At 38.5% G+C, this 21854-nt stretch overlaps 1 protein-coding gene across 1 annotated transcript in view; it reads left to right on the forward strand.

The window, feature by feature from the left end:
- CEP152 (centrosomal protein 152) overlaps positions 1 to 20387 on the forward strand; it is a 29748-nt gene extending 9361 nt beyond the window's left edge. Inside the window, exons 11-28 of the mRNA XM_054215312.1 lie at positions 758 to 905; positions 2254 to 2345; positions 3426 to 3589; positions 4184 to 4391; positions 5655 to 5768; positions 5878 to 6008; positions 6189 to 6317; positions 6451 to 6586; positions 7374 to 7553; positions 8090 to 8362; positions 9232 to 9882; positions 11520 to 11694; positions 13125 to 13304; positions 16756 to 16837; positions 16903 to 17030; positions 17796 to 17952; positions 18229 to 18332; positions 18579 to 20387. Coding sequence (XP_054071287.1) covers positions 758 to 905; positions 2254 to 2345; positions 3426 to 3589; positions 4184 to 4391; positions 5655 to 5768; positions 5878 to 6008; positions 6189 to 6317; positions 6451 to 6586; positions 7374 to 7553; positions 8090 to 8362; positions 9232 to 9882; positions 11520 to 11694; positions 13125 to 13304; positions 16756 to 16837; positions 16903 to 17030; positions 17796 to 17952; positions 18229 to 18332; positions 18579 to 19591 — 4065 coding nt within the window. The 3' untranslated portion in view covers positions 19592 to 20387. The remainder of the gene's footprint in view (positions 1 to 757; positions 906 to 2253; positions 2346 to 3425; positions 3590 to 4183; positions 4392 to 5654; positions 5769 to 5877; positions 6009 to 6188; positions 6318 to 6450; positions 6587 to 7373; positions 7554 to 8089; positions 8363 to 9231; positions 9883 to 11519; positions 11695 to 13124; positions 13305 to 16755; positions 16838 to 16902; positions 17031 to 17795; positions 17953 to 18228; positions 18333 to 18578) is intronic.
- Positions 20388 to 21854: the final 1467 nt, after the last annotated feature.

Genomic DNA, 21854 nt, shown 5'->3' on the forward strand with positions numbered 1-21854 from the left:
AAATGGGTTGTTATGTTTGAAAAAGTAACTAGCACTTGCTTGTAAACAAGAATGCACTGCTAAATTTCTGTCTTAGTACCACGACAGCTTACACAGCTTTGTCTCTGCTGCAAAAAGAGTTTGGGTGTTGATTTTTTTTTTTTTTTTTTATGGTAGTATGTTTGAGGTGTTTGAAGAGAGGTCTCCTGGTTTTGAGAGAAAATAGAGAAGTCAAAAGGCATAAGGATGAGGTACTGTGCCTCCCAGGTCTGTGTAGATGACTTTAAGTAGTGCTATATGAAGGTCTGTTTTGTATATCATGAGAAAAAACTGCAGTTCCTCTTTGACAGAACATTGGAACTTGGAGCTTGGTTTAAGCTCAGTTAAACTAAATTGAGTTAATCTCAGGCTTAATATAAATAATGTGAAGGCTTGATTTTTCTGCAGTAGACTAACTATGTAATTAATTACAAGGGATAATCTGACATGCTGAAAACTAACTGCTCTAGGAAATATAAAATGGTTCACATCCGTGTATGTTTATATATGAGTATGCTTACTGTCTCCCAATAAAAACTTAACTTTGATGTTCGAAGACATGACTTGTCAACCAAGAATAGCATTTCTTCTGTGGTTGATTTAGCTGGCCTCTGCCCCTGCAGGTATCCGGCTGATTCTTTGTCTCCTGTGTCTTGTATGTATTGACTCTTTCTATATCCAGAACTGGACTAGATGGCTAGGTGTTTGTAACATGAGTGAAAATAATCTGTCTTCCTAGAAAGAGCTTTGCAACAATCTAGGAGAGCATGTTAAGCAGCTTGAAAAAATGCTGGAGGAAACCAAATGTGAAAAAACTGAAATAATAAATCGACTGACAAGAAGCCTCGAAGAAAGCCAAAAGCAATGTGCAAATTTACTGCAAACAGGTCAGCCTTTTTTTCATACCTTATCTTTTCTTGCAGAAATGTCTCCATTTTTTTGAAGTATGAAATTGCACATCTGTGTTCCTATTGAAATGGAACCAACATCAAGCTAAATATGTACTAGACCATTTCCTTTGCAGTACACTAGTTGGACTTAAATGAAATTTAGTGAAGTCTAGACTGAGGCGTAAAAACAATAAAAATAAAAACCAAACACCACCCCTCTGCCCCCAAAAAAAAAGCCCTAACCAAACTGAAAAACCCCACCAAAACCCCAAACAACAGTGATTAAACTATTTTATTATTTTTATATGCATTTTGTGCTTCATATGTGTAAACTTAGTTTTGGACTAAATTACAGCCTTTGGTAGCAAGCTGCTTATTTTTGTGTTGGACATTAGACTTGAATTGCCATTCTAAATTCAAATCTCAACAAGAAAAGAATTGTTTTTGTGGCTGGAGATTGGTTGCTGGAAACTTATATTGGTAGGAATCGCATGTGAAATATTCTGCTCCTTGTGTATTTGACTTGTGCCTACCTTTTATACATTGAAGTCTTTTAATAGTAATGTATATCTCTTCATAGAATCCAGACATCTTAACTAAACGAAATGTCTGTCTTCCTGGATACAAATTTATGGGCATGTTCTGTTTGAGAACCGTGGTAATCTGGAAGAAAAATCTCTCTAGAGAGAGCCTAAATATCAGGATAGAGAAACAGAAAAACCTCATTGAATCTGTACTACGTAGTGAATAAGTAATTATAAATGTGATGGGATATTTAAAAAGAGTGCAATTGCCAATTGAAGAAATGCCATGATTTTTCTGTGCTGTATTAATCAAATGCCTTAAAGCAGTAATAAATTGGCAAACTGATAAAGCTAAACTTTTCACCTGGGAAGGCGGGGAATGTGGCCAGTTTTCCAAGGTGGTCCTGTTCCTGCTAACCTTCTGGCACAATTGCATAAGGACATTTTTTGCTTCTGGTGAGCGACAAGGAAAGCAAACATTTGGCACGTCTTGCTCCTCATGGTATTTATTCTAAGGCTACTATTAAAAACTCTGAGGGGGGAAAAAAAAAAGAAAAAAGTCACTATAGTTCCCAAACTTTAAAACAAACTGCAATTTAAATTGAGGACCTGTAGTGAGCTTTGCCTGCTCAACTCAGGCAGAAATATTCTTTCCTTCCTTATTTGTATTTTCTATTAGTGAGCTCAGGGAAATAGAAACAGGGTAATGCCTATTACAAGAATCAACATCACTATTTTTAGCACTCATCGTTTTCAAATTGCATAGTCTTTCTTGAGTATTTGTGACTTGCTCTTTCTCTCCCTTTTCTTTCTTGCAATAGGCTCTATGCAGGAGACAAATCAGTTACGGTTTCAATTGCAACAAGCTCAGTCTGCGCACATGATAAGCAGCAACATGAACAAGGCTTTGCAGGTTAATTAATTTTATTAACTATTTTAGTGTTTTCATTTTAGGGGGGGCAGGCATTATAGCCAAGAGGTTGGTAGCTGAAACTCTTTTTTATTGGTTGGGGACACAAGCATGTCCCCTTTCAGTAAAGGACTGCCCTATTTCATCTCCCAGTGTTGCATGTTGGACACTTTTCTAAACACAGTGAGGCACATGTATTGGCGCAAATCTGATATCATACATCCATCCTACCTGCTTATGGAAAAAGGACAATGTAAATTCTGTTTGCTGGTAATCTTATAACTTAATTAGGCTATAGAGATAGTTGGAGATATTATGTTCTGAAATTTACCTTTTGCCAGCAAAAGGGAATGCTAGAGTCATCTGTCAAATATGAGTGGAAGTCTGTGTTTCCAGTTCAGTTCGTATATTTGACTTAAATCTATTGTCTTGGAAATTATGAATCCTAAAAAGTACTAGAGTAATAGGCTGTTTTTCCAGCTATTTACTTTTCTGTTGTCATCCATTTTACTATACAAGGACAGCAGGAAAGAGGAAGTAAGAGCAAAAGAAATAATACTTCATATATGAACAATATGAACTTCACATAAGAACAACAGGGAATACCTTCTGTTGCTCAGTATATTCTAACTGATTTTTATTTTTAACATATGCTTTGCTAGAGGTATCAAGAATAACAGTATAAATAAATAAAAGTAATGCTAGATGACTTGAGCATAGGAAGTTCCACCTAAACATGAGGAGGAGCTTCTTTACTTTGAGGGTGGCAGAGCCCTGGCACAGGCTGCCCAGAGAGGTGGTGGAGTCTCCATCTCTGGAGACATTCAAAACCCGCCTGGATGCGTTCCTGTGCAACCTGCTCTGGGTGACCCTGCTCTGGCAGGGGGTTGGACTAAATGATCTCCAGAGGTCCCTTCAAACCCCACCATTCTGTGATTTGGGTACATACAGCTAAATACAACTCTATTTAGAAAGAATAGCCCCATGTATTTGTTTTTTTTTGGAAGAGTTATCATGGGCCTGATGTGTTTTCTTGGAGTTTCTCTGCACAGGGTAATTTTTTTTTCTGTCTCTTCCTTTAAGGAAGAATTAATGGAACTGAAGGAAGAAATAGCATTGTATGAATCTGCTGCCAAGCTTGGAGTATTTTTGAATGATGCAGGTGGAGAGCTGCATACAAACCCGGGTGATTCCTATGTAGATTTGGGAATTAAGAAAATGACCGTAAAGAAACCAAGGTTCTGCAGGTATTGAATGGGGGTTTTTTTGTTGTTTTTGAAAGAAAAAACTAAAACTCTCATGAAATTATACAAGTGATGTGTAAAAGATGGTCTTACTAGATCAACATATATCTTTTTTCAGTAGATGTTTGAAATACTGCTTGTATTGTCAGATAATCTGGGAAACGCTAAACTGGACGACTATAAATTGGATGCCTAATTGCTTTTTAATAAATCTTCAGATTTTACAGGGACTATGTTGCAGTTCCTTGTATTGTATGGATTATATGCATGGATACCTTTTGCTCAAAGATTCCACATAGTTACTTAACACTAAAGCTGTCTTTTAAAACAACCAATTGAGTTGTCTCAAAATACCTCACATCATGTGAGAAAGAATCTTTTGGGGAAACAGCTCAATGAACAAGTTTTCTGTATGTTAATTGCAAGTTGATGAAAAAGCATAGGACTTGCGTATTCATGTTCTCATTCTTTTTACTGTTACCTCTTAGACATCAGTATTTTTGGTAGCATTAGTTGCCCTTCTCTTTGCTACCACTGCCTTTCAGATTAATGGTTTTTGTCTTTTAAATACTGAACTGGTTATATCTTCCCTAATAGTGCAATACAGAACAGAGACATGGATAAAGAACTCTCTAAAGATGAGATTATTGTAGAATTAAAAGCTGAGCTGGAACGCTTATTGAGCAGTAATAAAATGAAGAGAAACCAGATTACTCAATTACAAAATGATCTTAAAGATTGCCAGAAGACATTAGAGGAATACAAGCAGTTGATGAAAGCAGAAAAAGCGTCAAAAGAGTCAGAGGTTTGTTCTTTTACACTTTTTCTAAAAGTAAAGATGTGCTGGACTTCAGTGAATGAAACCAACATTTAAACTTCTTATGATAAAGGACCAAAGAATTTACAGGCAACTAAGTAAATCTGGTTTTGCTCTTAAGGGAAGTGTGGTCATTTGGACGGTACCTTGTTTTGTATCTTTGGTAAAAAAGAAACAAACTGAATAGCAGAACTTGAGCAGCATATGCCTTCTGAAGTGAGTTCTGATGTGATGGCTTACTTGCTTGATAGCACTTGATGCCCACTATGCTTTTTTCAGAACTAGATTTCATTGGAAAAATAATTTTCTTTAGCCAAAAAGACCTTCTAATTTCTCTGAGAAAGCCGATAGCATCATTAGGTTATACAAATGGAACATTAAACAGACTGCCTTCAGAGGGCCTTTGCTATGTAATTTGATAAAATTACAAACCTTATGAAGAATGACTGAGGGAGCTGGGGTTGTTTAGCCTGGAGAAGAGGAGGCTGAGGGGAGACCTTATCACCCTCTACAACTACCTGAAAGGAGGCTGTAGAGAGATGGGGGCTGACCTCTTCTCCCTGGTGACAAGTGATAGGACGAGGGGAAACGGGTTCAAGTTATGTCAGGGGAGGTTTAGATTAGATATTAGGAAACATTTTTTCACTGAAAGGGTTATTAAACATTGGAATAGGCTGCCCAGGGAGGTGGTGGATTCACCATCCCTGGAGGTGTTTAAAAAAAAAAAAGGGTAGATGGGGCACTTAGGGACATGGTTTAGAAGTGGCTCTTGTCAGGGTAGGCTAAAGGTTGGACTTGATGACCTTAAAGGTCCCTTCCAACCTCAACAATTCTATGATTCTAAATAAGGAATCTCTTTTGATATTGCATCTCTCTTCACCCCATTATTAACTTGCCTCTATAAATTTATCAGACTTGTAACATCTGCTCTTGTAATCTATACGTTGTGACCTGGATGTGGGATAGGAATATAATATGTTTGAGGAGTGTGCTCTCTGTTGGATGATAGTAGTCATTCAGCTTGCAAACACAACGTTGAGTGTGTGCTTCTTTAAACCTTCATGATGCTGTGAGTTTCAAGAATTCTAGAATAACAGTGATACTGCTATATCTTGCACTGCAATCACTTACTCTGGGTTTTTTATTTTTTTCTAAGTAAAATTTTTATTCAAAAGCTTGAACTTTTTTTTAAAGCATCAACTTCGAAGTCATATATATCTTAAAAGATATCTTAATTTTGTTTATTTCTAGTCTGTCAAAAATCTGAATGATGCTTCAGTGGCCAGTCCTTTGGTTTCTGATAATCTTAAGGAAGAAGTTCTGAGACTCAGAAAAGCTAATGAAACTTTGCTGCAAGAAGTTGAGGTGAGACAAAGATGCTGCTTATCCCTACCAAAAAGCCCCTGTGCCTAAAACCTGCAATTAGAAATGGTTTCTTTACAACCCACCTATTACTTGATGCTCGTTTATCCAGAACCATACTTCGACTATTGAAGAACTGAAGGAAAATGAGGAAAAACTGAAAAGCTTAAATCAAGATCTGTGTTGTCAGATGAGAAAGATGGTTCAGGATTTTGATCAGGATAAGCAAGAAGCCATTGTCAGGTAAGTTTAACTCTGTTTAGTTCTATTTGTGAACTTTTAGCCTGCATGTATAATCTTGTACCAGCTATCTGGCACAAGGGGAGGTCAGCATTAGAAAGCTAGTATCTTACTTAAGGAAAAGTTGAGCCCTGTTTAAAAAAGGGGAGAAAAACCTAGGTAGTTTTTTCCTTGAACTCGTAGGTGTGAAAGAACTTACCAACAACATCATGAGGATACAAAAGCACATTTTGAGAAAGACCTGGTGGAGAGGTATGCTGCAGAAAAACAGCAGCTTATTCAAACTTACGAAGAGACAATCTTGCAATTAAAGTAAGACTTACCATTTTTTCCGCTTTTCCTGATACTTTCACTTTTCCTGTCTAGCCTTCAGTGCTAGTTACACTTTTTCTTTAAAGCAGACTTGCTGTCCTGTAATTGATAATAAATAATCTGTCCTGTGAAGGGCGAACATAGAGGAGCTGAATAGAGAGATGACTGCAGTGAAGGAATGTTACATTGGAGTCTGTGGGGAGAAGGACACCTTGGAAGCTACTTTAAGGCAGAAATTTGAGCAAGAGCAGCAGCTGAAGGAAGAGAAGGTACTAATGGAAATACATATAAACTATATAATTTTAGAACTGTTTTTAAGATGTAATATCCATAAGCGTATTTAACTTTGTAATTGCTTGGGAAAGATCTTTGGAAGAGCTGCAGCTGTATCAGAAAGTTAATACATGTGACCTGTTGGTTCTTAAATTAACCTGCTCTTGTCTCCTGGGATTTAAAATATTGCAGAAGTAACCCTTTCCAATAGCTATTCATTTTCACCTAGTCAACTTTCATAATTTTGACTCTTGAGGACTGCTCAGTCAGTAGTGAGAAGTTGTACATTCATAAGACATTTTCCAAAAACATGAATGACAATACAAGTTTTCTTCCTATATAAAACTGATCTGAAAATACTGTGGTTTTTTTAAGTAATAATGAATTCAGACTGCTATATTGATTTAAAACTTTGCTTTTCTGAAGATATCAGTGTGAAATTACTAAAGTAGGTCAACTGTCTTGCTAAGCAAGTAAAGAAGTGCAGCTCAAAGTATGCTAGGATTAAAGATCTTTGATAAGAGAATTTATGTTAGAGCTATAGCTGATCATAACCTCTGCTATCACACCTTAAAATACCTCCTTTTGAGAGCTGAGGCTCTTGTCCAGCTGTCACCAATAAGATCAGTGTACAGGCTCTAGACAGTTAGTCATGTGTCTCGTGCATTCTCATCACTTTGTACCAGAGCAGTTCGTTGTGCCTTGGAGAATACTTTAATTTTGAATATTTTTGTTTTGGGTTTGTGATTTGTTTTATTTATTTTATTTAATTTTTTTTCCTAGCTCAAGAAACAGCTACTAGAAGAAAAAGAAGATGCTCTTAACCTTCTGAGGACTGAGCTTGAAGAGAAACACAGCAGTTCTATGACAGCAGCAAAGAGGCAGTGGTTGGAAGAAAAAGAACAGCAGATTGAAGACGAAGTTGCATTAGCCAAAGTTCACTGGGAGAAGGAAGAAAAAGAGGTGTGGAACTTAAACCAGGCAGTTTCAATTTTTTTTTTGTTGGTTTGTTTATTTTCAGAAGAAGAACTTGTATGTAGATAGACTTATGCACTGTTATTCTGCCATTTAAAGTGGCTTTTAAGGATCCATCATTTTAGGAGCCTCTGAAGAAGTCAGTAGGTACTAAACATGCTTACGACTTTGGGGAAAAAACCCCACAACCTAGAACTTGTAAAGTAACAAGCAGAATGGCCTGAATGTCACAGCTCGTAATATGATGGAATTTTCCACCCTGATTCCTGTATGAGTGGTTACACTTTCTATTGTTTCACTCAGTTATCACACGAAAGTCTTTTATCCTGTCCCATAGAAGAAAGCTGCGATGAGGGAAAAGAAACCAACTTATTCTTTACCAAACTCTGCTCTCTGAGCATGGTTTTGCTTTTCTCCTGTTAGGGAAGATTATTGGTGTAAACAGAGTTTTGTTTGTTAAACCAATGAAATTCTAGTTATTTGGATACTGGGGAGATTTTCTTAAAAAATATTTTTTTCCTTAGAATAAAGAACAACTCTTTGCAAAAATAGAAAGAGAATGGCAAAGTAGGCTGGAAGAAATGAGAAGAACTGTAGTTGAATGTAATGATTGCAGCAGCCAAACTGACCGAGTAACAATTGTGGATGAAGCTTCAACTAAACAGTTAGAAGGGACTGTTGAAGACCAGAGGCTGCAGATCCAGAAGGCTCTGAAAGAAAGTATGGCCTCTGAAGAGGCCTTAAAAGAACTTAAAATAGAACTGGAAAATAAATACTGTAAAAATCTTGCCAGCCAGGTAACAAAGAATTATTCTGTCTGCCTGGTGTCTGTGAAACTGCCATGTGCAACTAAGTCACTTTCTCTTAAGCTCAGTAGCTGATATTTGCTATATTAGAGAGATATAAAAAAAATAGTTCTGAAGAATCTGTAGCATGTAGCTTGTTTTTTCTAGCTGTTAATTTTTCAGACAGTTGGACAAGTTTTGTGGGCATTTTGAATAGAACTGAGCAAAATTGACTTAGAGTTTATACCATTTTGTTAAGAAAAATAAATTTAATACTCATCATTTTGGTATTGTTTTTGCATCACAAAATGCATCAGATGCTGCTGGCCTGATTCTTTTAATTTCTATAAATATAGGCAATCCAAATTTAAGTTTGTTCTTTCACTGCTACATGAAAATAATAATAAAAATTTATTTGGTGGTGGTGACTGAAGTAGGTTTTTTATCTGCTTATAGGTAGATGCAGCTTTAACGCAAGCTCGTGTCGGGTGGCTGCAAGAATTAACAGACCTCAAAGAGTACAAAGTAAATCTAAAGATAGAGCAAGAAAAATGGGAAAAAGAACACAAAGAGACTGCAGCACAGCAGGTAGCCTAAAATACTTGTATATGTGTATTGATATACAGTTCAGTCTTCCAAATCCCACACAGTACTGAGGAATGAACACAGACATAGGTGGGGAATCATTAAGGACAGATGTTTCTAGTGTACTCTGCTTGTGATCCGTGGTATTTTTTTTTTGCCTATGTAGGATTATGTTTTTATTAAATAACTTGAAAATCCTCTCCAATAGATTTGATAAATGACCTAGGGTTATATTTTATGTATATATAAATGTTGTAATGTATATATTTATAATGACTCTGTTATATATTCACCAGTTAGCCCTAGTTCTCTCAGCTGCTGAAGAGAAATGGAAGAAAGAATATGAGAATACAGATAAATCTGGACCAAGAATGAAAGAACTTGAAGAAAAGGTAATTTCTCTCAAGAAGGAATTGGAGCTAAAGAAAGAAGAAATCCCTGCAACTGTCAAAGCAGAACTAGCAAAAGCCCGTGCTCAGTGGAATAAAGACAAGCAAGAAGAAATCCTGCGGATACAAGAGCAAAATGAGCAAGACTACCGATCATTCTTAGATGATCATAGAAACAGAATTAAAGAGGTACTTGCAACAGCAAAGGAGGATCTTGCAAAGCAAAAGAATGATCTCTCCATTCAGAAAGAGGCAGAAATTAAGATGTTACTTGACCAAAAGCAGCGAGAATGGGAGGCTCAGGAAACAAAGAGACTGCAGGATGAAATTAATCGGTATGAGGAGAAGACTCTGGTTGAGCTTGAGTACTTGTTGAGTGAAATCCATGAAGAACTAGTCAAGTGCACACATAGTAAGCATTCTTGGAAGGATAAGTCTTTTGACGCTCATGTTCAATTAGGCCATCAATGCGAAGACAAACTGAAGGCTTGCTTACAAAAGGCCTACAGAACCACAGTTTACACAATTCTGGAAAAGAAAGATCGAGAATGGAAAGAGGTAATATTTCTGGAAATTATAACTGCCAACCAGGAAAGGGCTTTGAGAAGTCAGACTCATACCTGTGTTCTCCCAGTATAAAATATCTACGTAATCCTGAGAATCGGAGAATCCAACATTTGAGTTCATTGATAACAGCAGTCCTTTAAAACTGTAAAACAGGGCTAAATCTACCATTAGCAAGTGAAAAGGGAAAGGATAAGTCTTTAAAGACCTTCAGTCTTTAAAGAAGAGAAAGCCAGGTTAGGGGTGTGACTCTTTAATGCCAGGATTCATAACTTAAGGAGATGAATCCACCATCTTAAGTTTGGGAGCCCATTGAAGGCTCCTTGTGACCTCTTAAGTGGGTCCTGCCATTAAGGTCCATCTTAGATTTCTGCATAGCTGCTTCCTTCTTTTTTTGTTTTGTTTTGAGAAACGTAGCAGTCTGTAATGGTCACTGGATAGTGATCATGGATCATGTTACTCTCCCCCCGCCCTTTTCTGATACAAATAAAGATGAAAACAGTAAATCCTTTTTGCAAATTATCTGTAGTAGAACTGAATAACTGACAAACTGATCTATCTCGGGAATAATAGTCTTGCTTAAATTTATTGTGGCTCTAGGAAATCCTTTTCAATATGCCTGCCCAAATGAGGAAAGACTTCCTACCCTCTTCTAGAGGAGTTTGGGGCTAAGGAGAACTCTGTCCAAAAGCTTCTGTTTCTGTTGTTTTGGCAGATTCCTCTTTTTGCAATATTTATGCTTGTAGTAAGTTTTTGATTACGGGGAGCATCCCACCGGAAATGCCATTGCCACCCAGCCTTTAGCAGCTGGGGAATTAGCAAAGAATAAGACACAGAAAGAAACTGTCTTGTTTGTCAAGAAAAGACGGCAACAGGGAGAAATGAGTATGAAGTGATTTCTCAGGACAACGTTGCCCAGTTGTTTTTTTTAGTGGTAATATGTTTCTGTTCAGGAAGTGGTCTGTTTACTTTCCATGAGTTATTTTCACAATGGTAAAGGGAATTGGAAGGTTTTTTTTCCTATGCCTGATGCATCTTCTGTAGTAGATATGACTGTCTCTTGGTAAACTGTTTTTAATATACCTTTGAACTTCAAAATGTTGATTGGCTTTAACCACCTTATCCAGTGAAGTCCTAGTAATTTCTTAGTAATGTCTTATGCTACCATAATAACAATAAACAAAGGAGCTACTTTTTTCTAAATGACTCCTCTGTCCCTCTACTACCCATATTTGTGCAGAAATTCTAAATGGGTCTGATCCCTTTTTCTGCTGGATGTGCCTTTTAAAAAACAAGTTAGCGTCACCTATTCAAAGACACCGTGTAGTTCTGCAATGTTAAGGGCTACTGACATTTCTGAAATAAAACTCAAGATTGTCAGGTACTGCTGTTGCAGTGAATTATGCTAAGTGAAACGTCTATATGCTGGAATACGCATTTTCCTCACGATTTGAGCTGCAATCTACAGTTCTGTTGCAGGTTTAAAGCACCTGTGTTACAATTACTAAAGCAACCTGGTGGCCAGGGTTCCTTGTTTTTATGCATAACATACTACTTACCTACTTTAGGACAGTGTGGAACACTTTTTTTTGCGATGCCTTGGGTTTTCAGGAAGTGTTTTTCAATTGCAGAAATACGAAGAGCTACTGACTAATGTAAATAAAGAAGCATACTCTTGCCTGCAACATGATGAAGGAGGAAATTGGGACATGGCAAGACCTCCTGCGTACAACGCTGGACACCAAACAGAAGCACAAAGGAGGCTAAAAAGACAGCCACCCTTGCAGGAAACTGGAACAGACAAAGGTATTGGGTTTGTTTTTAATATGGCAAATTGTGTATCATCAAATTAAGCTTGTTAGTAGCAGTTTATGGTAGTCGATATCTTACTGATGACTCTAGTGCAAAAAAGTTAGTGAATTAGTGAATATTTGGATGACAGGGGAAGATGCAGTTCTTCTGACTGTAAGGTTGTTTAATGTTGCATTTTCTTGTACTATGTTAAAGTCACAAACCATGTAATGAACGGTACTGGTCTTCAGCTTACTGATTTAATGCTAGGCTTTGAGGTTTAATTTTATTAAATGCTAGTGGCTTTCTGCTTTTTAAAGCCATTCTTCAGGAGTAAAGAAATCGCTGCCATATCTGCTGTAGGTGTAAATACTCTTGGGGGGTTGTGGACATGAACACTAATACCTGTGGTGTTTAACAGCTCATGAGCAAGCCAGTGTTGATCATGATGAGCAGGGCATGGTCTAAACTATGTCTTGTAAATGGGTAATACTAAATCAAAGCTTTGAAGATCGAATTATACTACTTGTTCTTGACATTAGACAAGACAAGGAATTCCGCGTTCATGTAAAATATATTGTGTCAGGAATTATACTTCACTTGGCATGGTAGGTTTTTTTCTGATTCTTTTGGTCAAGAATGTAGTTGAAAAAATGTGACTCCCTGGGTGATGTTTCCCTCCTGCCCCCTGTATATACTTTAGCACTGTAGCTCTTCCCAGAGTTGTCACATGTACAGTGGCAAAGCTAGAGACAGTGGAGCTGGGGGAAAAACTTCATGGGAGGCACAGAAGACTCTGGGGCTTTCTGTTTAGTTTGAGTTCTTATGCAACTGAAAAACATAAAGCAAGAAAACCCAAGAGAGTCTTTGGCTTTATGCCTATAGTGTGGCTTAAATTCCTTCAACACCAAAATAACAAACCATCTATAAAACACAAAACAATACAAGCAGCGCATCTCTTCTGTCTCTAGAGCTCCCTGTCCTGGCCATAGGGAGCAGCAGTTGCCCTGCTGGAAGTAGCCCAGTCTTTGTGAATTTCTTAACTAGGCTCAGCCGCATGTGAGGCTTCCCAGCTGGGAAGAGTTCCTTCAGCTGACTCCAAAAGACCCTGCTTGGCTGTTGGTTTGGTTTGGGTTTCTTTTCCTTAAAAATAAACAAAACAAAAAAAGACCAAACCATCTACAAGTCTCCTATCACTGACTGATGTCCCAAATCATCACTGATGTGAGTGCATTGGGGCTGTGAGGGCTCAACATCTTGATAGATGCTGCTGCACCTTCTGTAATGGGGTTCCAGCCTCTTGTGATTATTTTAATAAGACTAATTTGTTATATGCTTTACAGTAGGAGAAAGACTAAGTAGAGCACTGGAAATAGTGAAGTTGGGCTTGATTCTTTTTTTTGGTCCTGTGATTGATGTATAACTTTTAGCAATTACTGTTGCAGGTCAGAAATGTACAGAAAGGAACCTTGGGTCCCAGGAAGCTTTTTGCTGTGAACAGTGCTGCCAGGAGCTTGATAAAAGAGAGACTGTGTGCCAGGACTTAAAAAAAGAGCTGGAGATAGCCCGCAAACATCTTCAGCTTGCTGTGAAGGAACATGAAGCTAAGTCAGAGCAAATCCAAGGTTAGGATTGTTAGTCACCTGAAGACAACTTTGAATCACTCTGCTTTGCTGTCTGCATGAGTCTTTCATCCGTTGCATCATATAGTTTTCAGTGGATGGAATGGGTGTGTGCATACTTGAAAAACCAAGGAAACAACACCCCCACCTTCATGACTTTAAACACTACTTATTGCTTTAGTACTCTTTTCATGTGTATCAGGAAAAGAATAGAGGAAAACTGAACACATGGCAGATGTTCTTTGAATATGTGTACATGCGGATCCTCTTGCCCATGAAGGTTATACAGATAATGCATGCCTGTGCACTGACACATGTATGCTTATAAATGTATATGAGTCAAGGAGGTTTTTAGCTGTCATCTTTGGGGCTGTACAGCTACTGTGCATGTACTCATCTCCCCCATAGTGGGAGTATAAAGAGCAGAGTGCCTCCAAATGTTAATTGGTTCCTCTTGGCACCAGTAGTAGTAAGCCATCGACCACAGTTTTCATGTACCTTCCTGCAGTTAACAATAGCTTGAAGCTGTAATTTTGTTTATTTTTTTTTTGTAAACCCTGAAGTAGGTTTTAAGTAGGTTTTATTTACCATCTTTGCCTTTTAAATCAAGATGTTTTTTCCTTTGGCACTTTGAAATGAGAAATACAGGACAGATGACTGAGAAAAGGTCTCTAGTTCTTAAATCTCTCTTTCCTATGTGACGATTGTCCATATCAATGACGGATATAAAATATCCACTCTGTTTTTGGAAGAGTCACTGAAAGGAAGGCTTTTACCTGCATTATGGAAATAAGGCTTTTCTGAAGCTATTTGTGATGGAAAAAGATGGTGCAACATAACTTGCTTGAGATTCCTTTATTGTAGGAGACTGCTTCTGATTAATTAGTGGTGTTATCCAGTCCTCTTGTTTTATACGCAGCCCACTGGCTGTGGGATGGTGTTGCTTTGTTGTGATTACCTTCTCTTTGCTGTCCAGCATCTTATTTTTGACATTCTCAATATCTATATCACCTTCTATGGACAGGCTGATAGTGCCTGGTGGTAAAAACTCCCTGAGGCTTGGCCATCGGTTTAGTCACTTGCAGAGTTATCTATCTGACTTGATATCGATACCTGCATTTATTGTGGGTGCTGTTGCATCATGTACATCCGTCATTCTTTCAGGATAATAGACTTCATTCTTTATTGCTTTATTTAACTTGGTAGAAGTCTCTGGGCTATTGAGCATGCAAAGTCTTCTGCATATCAAACCCCTTTGCCATACCTGTAACTGCTCCTGTTGGGTCTCCCTTTATGGGCCTTGCATGTAGGCTTTTCCCTCAGAGGAAGTCTTATTGATTCTTCTGTCTCTGATAGCAACAAGAATTCCTTTAGTCTAGGCTTATTTCTGAGAGGGTTTGTAGGAGGAATGCCTGCTCTGCTTTGTTACTGTGCTCAAGAACTTTTTCTTTCCTACTTGGGCATAATGTACCATATGGAGCACACTTCCCACTTAGTTGGTATCTGAGGAACTCTGTCCCCTCAGTCAGCTGTATTGAAGTCAGCAGAGGCCTTTGTTTTAAGGAGCAGAACAAAGAGAATTATGTTTTCTCTGAAGGAAAACATGTTGCTGATTGAATCCAAGGATCGTTCTCCCTGCAGTGTTTTAATCAGTTGAAGCTGTACACAGTAGTGTTCAGGGCATGTTTTTTTTTAGGCTCTCCTTAGAGCATGGCAGGAATTGGACTTCCTGAAGGTCCTGCTTCAGGAGAGGTCTCGAACTGCATCCTGAGGGTCAGTAACTCTGTAGAACTGTTTGAGCATGCCTCAGTGAAAGGTCACTGTGACCACTGTAAGCAGGTTTGGCAAATGGTCAGCTTGGAGAGAACAGATGTGAAGTAGTAGGTTGTACCGAGTGACTAAATAGGCTTGCTTGCCAAAGGCTGTGGTTTGTGTGAGGTGGGTTTTTTCCCCTTTTTTCTTTTCTTTTAGTGAAAAGTCTTGGTAGCGTGCTCTAATAACTTTTGTGCTCAATGAGGAGGAGCAAAATGCTGTGTGTTTATAAAGAGAAAGGTTTTTGCTAGCCTGTAGATGTGTGAACAAGGGCAGGTGGGTAAGCTGCACAGATTTGCCTATTACTTCTGTGCTCTTTTGTCGATAACTATATAGCATGCAAACTTCCCTGGGGACTGATGGAAAGACTGAAAAATAATGGGAGGTCTGTTAATGAAAACAGAGGCTACTGCTTGTCACCAAGGTCATCACGGATACAATTCTCAACTGCTCAAATTGAGTTTCAGACCACAAATCAGGATCTCTGAAGGCCATGAAATGCTTTTGTCTGTTCCACGATGGGTGCTTGTTTTTTGCTTTTCTGTACATCATCCCAGAGAAGGAAGAAAGCCGAACTTGTCTGTGCCTTTTCCAGGGCTCAGGTCCTCATACCCATGAAAGCCTTAATTCTTCCAAAAGGAAGACTTGTCTTTAAGACATGCCCTCTGTTGTGTGGTGACAGTCTTTGTTTTCATTAGGCCGTGGTTCATGTGAGAAATTCTGTGGCTAGATGCAGTGGAAGTATCTCCAGCATTTAGTGTAGGTGTTCAATTCATGTTGGTTTTCCCCCTTAAGATAGGAAAGCTAGTGATCAACTCTTGATTTTTATGGGTCTATCAAAGTTTATACATCAATTCTTCAGGTTATGGTAAATACCTGTACCCTTTTTCTAAAACAATAATTTGCTTCGATTAGATAGCTAATAAATAGGTTTTAAGGTTCTTTAATGTTCAGAAGATGACCCACAGGTGGGTCATGTATGCCATGATAACAGTCTTCAGTATCAGCTTGAAGACCTATGCTTTAGGCTTTTTCAGCTCCTCTGTCTTCTCAGTCTCTGTGGTGGCTCACTCTGTTATATTTCCATGCTGCTTAGTAGCATTGAGCAGAGATCAGCATGAAAGTCCAGCCTTTCTCTGTAATACTGGCTTTTGGTTATTAAAAAAAAAAAAGGGGGGGGAAAAAAAACCCTCAAAACAAACACAACAAGAAAACACAAGTTTTATCCTTTAGCTCCTCACTCCAAAGAAGCCACAATTGCTAACCTACAAACTAATGACTCTTTTTCCAATGTTTGTCAAAAGAACCCTCATTATTTCCGCCCCCCCCATCCTTTCTCTACACGTACACTTGATATATCTGAAGTTTTGCCTCCAGCATAGTGTTAGCAATGACACACGAAGGCTTTAAGCTTATGCAATTACTGTATGAGAATACTTTTCTATTCAGGCTTTATTGAAGTGTATTGGGATTGTTTCCTATGCACTTGTTACTATAATGGCTGTACATTTACTGATGATACTTTGTGACATAGAGCTCTTATACCAGAGACAGCAGTTTATGTAATAACTTGTGTTGAACTCAACTTGAATTTTGAAAGTGCAGTGAATGGCAGTTCATTGCTTTTTTTTTTTTTTTATAGAAAACAAGAAGGTTCTAGAAGCTCTCATTGCAGAAAACTCTGAGATGAAGACTAAACTGAAAGACCTGGGAACACCACCAAGGTATTTAAAAAATATCTAAACAATCCCATTATTTTTGTAAGATATAAGCTGCTTTTCTTGTGCAGTGTGACGTATGTGCATTTCAGGTCACTGTCAAAGGGAGGCGTCTCAAAACCTTGTACATCCTGTGACTCTCTGAAAGGACTGGAAGAAATGCGTGCTCAGTACATTAAAGCTGTGAGCAAGATTAAGTGTAAGTTCTAAAGTCTTAGCTAAAAAGTTAGGAGAGCAAAATAATTTGTCACTTCGTCCTCCTTCAGCCAACTTGCACAGGAATCTGACAGCCAAATTGCATGAGAAGTACATTTTTTTCCTTCTTACTAGAGTGAATATGAGAAATGGAATCGTCACCATAATCTTAGACAAGATTAATTGTGATGGGTGAAGCCTTGTTATGCCATCACTGCTTTGCTGCATTGTATTACATCTTCTAAAGTGGTAAAGTGTTCTTTGAGAACTGATCTTTTTTCTCCAGCAAACAATCTACCTACCCTGCAATTTGTCCTGATGGAGAATCTGCTTTTCTCTTCTGCTGTGTCCTGCCTTCTGGCTTAATCAACAACCTTCTGACGGAGGAAGGAGGGTTAAGTGTTGCACCATGTCTTATACGGGTGCAGCAGGTCCCCAAATGCCAGCTGCAGTGCCATCAAGTTCCTTGACCTGCATTTTACCAGCCAACGTTCCTCCCAAATCCCTGTGCCTTGTGTTTTCCACTGCCACTGAAGATGCAGAATTGGACAACTGAATTCCTGTCTGATGCTTCATATTGACCTCCTCTGGTCTTCAGTGGCATTTATCCAGCAGGCAACACTTGGCACAAGGATTTGGGTGGAATGTTAGCAGGTAAACCCAGGCCCTTGATGACTTGTGTTAGGTCTGCTAGATGATCCCAGTTTGCGGTGCTGTTTTTTTTTTCCCCCTCTGGGGAAAAACTGGTACTAATGAAGTGTGTTTGTAGGTGATATGCTTTGTTATATCCGTGAAAGTAAGGAGCGAGCCGCTGAAATGATTAAAGCAGAGGTTTTAAGAGAGCGCCAAGAGACAGCACGGAAAATGCGCAAATACTATTTGACATGCCTTCAACAACTTCTTACTGATAATGGGAAACATGAAGGGTAAGTTCAAGTATGTTTGGAAATTACTCTTGCTTTTGAAAGAGATGTGTAGATGTTAGTCTGATGTTTGCCCACCTTGGAGGAAATGGCATCTGACCTAAAGTCCTGCCAGTCTGCTCAGATTGTCCTGGAGTCACTGCTGAGCAGTCTGCCATACTAACTTTTCAGTATTCTTTGACTCTTGCTAGCATTACCTTAAAGTAAAATGCAGAACTCAAAAGAAATTACCCTTAAACTTTAATTATTTTTTCTTTCACATTCTGCAATTCTTGGCAGAGCTGAAAAGAAAATAATGAATGCTGCCAGTAAGCTTGCTACGATGGCTAAAGGACTTGAAACGCCTCTTCGACACATTCCAGAAAGCAAATCTACCCGCTCAGGTATGTGTTAGACTCTATAGTTGTTATCTTCTTGATCATATTGATTTAATGAATGTAGGAATGAAAATGCAGCTGGGAAGTGAGCACTTTATTTATAAGCTTGCTAATGGAAATGTAAATGTAAGCTGCTTATTTTGACAATGCCTGCAATTCTTTATTTAAAAAATGAACGTGCAAGAGAACCTAATTTTACTTCCAGCATTAACATTTCCTTCAATTAACCTATTTCCTTCCTTCCTCTCCTAGCTCTGCTATTAAATTCTGATCTACCGCCTGGAGCTGAGTACTCAAAAAGAGATCGTATGCTTCAGGCTAGGTCAAACCATATGGAAAGCAAATCATGCGGCAAAAGCATTACCGAAAAAGCCAATGGTAAAACTGTTCAGAAACGTGTACCACATGACTTGAGACAGCAGTTTGATGCAGTGCAGACTGAAACTCGACATACACTTCATGAAACAGTGACTTCAAATATTCAGGACGGGAATAATTCTAAAAATCTGGATGGTGCTTCAAGAGATGCTCTGCCGGAGTTTTATCCAAATGAAGATGGAAGAAGAGAAAAATATGGCCCCATTGTAAATGTAGACAAAGGACTCTTGTGTGCTGCTAGTAATATAGCACATCAGAATGCTCCTCCATCTGCTTTTCAAGTAACACTAGAAAATACGCGTGCGCCCAATTTTACAAATGGCCATGCCATCTCTGGGCCAACTCATGATATACTTAAGAGCAAGAATGAAAGAACGGTCTTGAAAGAGGATAAATATATCCAGTCATGTGGAAAATGGAAAACTCGATCTAAAAGAACTCAGGAACTTAATTGTCAAGAAACTCCAGAAAGGGATGAAGGAAGCTGCAGTGAATGGAGTTCTGTGAATGGAAGCCTGCATCTGGATCGTAGTGATATGCGCCTCTCGTATCCTGAACAAAAAGCCAGTACGAATGTCCAAGCACAGACTGCATACTGTGAGGAGTTTCCTCAAATCAGGTCATTTTCCCCTGCAGATGAAAATGTTCCTTCTTGGAGAGACCTTCCTAATGGCAATGGCAAGATTCTCAGCACAAAAAGCAGCACTAAAGTTTACAGTAGAGGCCACCTGATAACAAACCCAGAGCGTACTTCATTCCTCAACTCTGACAAATCAAATTCTGCTGTTGCACAACTCAAGGTATCGCCAGATTCAAATGTAGGAAAATGCTGCAACAAATGCTTGGAAAAAAATGGTGTGGAATCCCCAGTTTCTTCCGCAAGATAGTGGCTTTGACAGCCCACTTTCTAACTCGAATCAATACCAGCGATTCCGTGTTTGAAGGAAAAAAAGATGACTTGATTTTTAAATAAAAGTGTGAGGGTTGGGGCAAACCTGTCCTGCTGTGTCTATTTCATGATCAATGTTACACAATTTGTGTGTTACATGAAGCAACTCCATAAAGTTACTTGAAATATTAATGCAGACTTTTGTTTACCTTTGTAAGAACACTTTCATAATTGTTTATAGTGTACTATATACGGATTTATTAAATAGTATCTATTTTTATATGAAGTTTAGCTTGCAGTGCAATGTTTATCTAAAACAAAGCTACTGTAATGTGTGGTAATCTTTTTAAATGGTTATGAAAATTCCTTCAGAGCTCAATGAGAGATGTTTTATGATTTGTTTGAAGTAAGTATTTTAATTGACTTTTCCATTTTGAAGAACCCTATTTTAAGCCTCTGTGTGCATCCCCATAATAAAAGCAAAAATACTTGCATTTTTTTCATTAAGTTGTTGTAACAAATTAGATTTCAAGTATTCTTCCCTTTGGTACAGCAAAAAATAGTTCATACTGGGCAGAAGAAAGGTGTAAATTAGAATAACCATGGTGTTCCTTAAATAGTGTCAGTTATCAATGTAAATTGAAGATATAGTTATGTTCCTCCTGGTGCTTAGAAAGCTTCTACTTTAAAGACATGCTCATGTTTTGAAGCAATTACGAAATATATCTCTTTTTTTCTAGATGTTTTGCTCTCCTTGGGATGGCATTTAATTTCTAGTGATCCTGTGAGGAAAAGAGGCGGTTTGCTGCTTGCGGTGTGATTAAATCATACTCGTTGCAATTAATAGTATTGCTATGGGCCAGCAATTCACATCAACAGAAGATGTAAACAAAAAGGTTTTGCTTGCTGTTATTCTGTGATAGTAGAAGAAGAAAAAAGACTGAATATTCTCTCAAAGATGATGTGTATGCCTTTCATATGTAACAACGTTTAACTGCTATAAGGATACTCATTTTGTGAAACAGCACAGTCTAGTCTGAGAATCTTTTCAGTTTTAAGAGGAAAATAGTACAAGATTCAACAGAAATCTTCTGAAGAAAAATGTGCTTAACTTCCTTTGCAAAACCGTCCTGCCTGTTTATATTTCAGGCCAACTGGCAAGGCAGAATGCATTACAGCTCTTGGTACGCAGGACTGGTTTGTGACTCGAGACTCTCGGGCAATCGAAGAGAGACTTCTGAATTTCTTGGTGGCCTTTAATGTTGCCCATAAATCCAGCCCTGCTTCCTCTTCAGTGAAGGTGGGGTTTGTCATCGTCAGTGGGAGCAAACTGAGGCCACGAGAGACCGCTTGTGCCTAAACAAACATGGGCAGCGGTTAAGTTCAAGGGCCAAATTCCGAGCTCTTAGCTGAGGAAATAGCTGTGGCCTTGTCTGCAGGGGAAAGTTTTTACTAGTTGTCCTTTAAGCCCCACGTGGAGGCTTTTTTTTTCAATGATGAGTGGCTTTTTTTGATTAGCTTAAATGTTTTCCCAAGTTGCACAAGGTAAAAAAGCACATTTATTCCCCTGTGAGAGGTACTTGTACAAGTGCTTAAAAAAATATTAATCGGATTAATTAATTCCTTGGGCTTGTCCAGAAACCTTCCCCAGATGAAGAAAGCCACCATCTGCAAAGGTAAATATGGAGCTGTCCTGTAGGATATCCCTGACGGCTCAGAGCAGCTGAGGACCCATCCTCTCACTGGTGTGCACCAAACACACTTTTCCAAGTAATTCTTCATCCAAGGTGGGTTTGAGGGCTTCTCTGTAGTTGCTCCTCAAAATGCCGTGCTTGGTGCCAATGTGCAAACCACTTTTAAAATTCTCCTAAAATGTAACTTTTCACAGTACATTTTATTTCACTTCTGTTGCCTTGTTCAATATTTATAGGCATAACTCTTACTGTCATTTCTCTGTAGCTTTTAAAAATTTTCCTGTGTTTAAAAGCTCAGTGGTTTCAGTGCAGAATGAAGTACTTAATGATCCTAGTCCTGTTAAAGCTTTGAGCAGCTGATGATTTTTATGTATTTAATTTAGAAGCTGGGGTCCCACACTGATGAGAAGGGATCTTCTGCATTTCTGACTGCTCTGGAGAAAGACGAGGATCCAGCAGATCCCAGCTACAGTGAGGAAACCAGGGGAGCTTTCTTCAGCAGAGTCTGTAGCCTGATGTGAGAAAAAGTTGTCTTGCGGGCGTCCTTCCTCTCTTAAGGGCAAAAGA

This window comes from Rissa tridactyla, chromosome 9 (assembly GCF_028500815.1).
Source record: "Rissa tridactyla isolate bRisTri1 chromosome 9, bRisTri1.patW.cur.20221130, whole genome shotgun sequence".
Taxonomy (NCBI): Eukaryota; Metazoa; Chordata; class Aves; order Charadriiformes; family Laridae; genus Rissa; species Rissa tridactyla.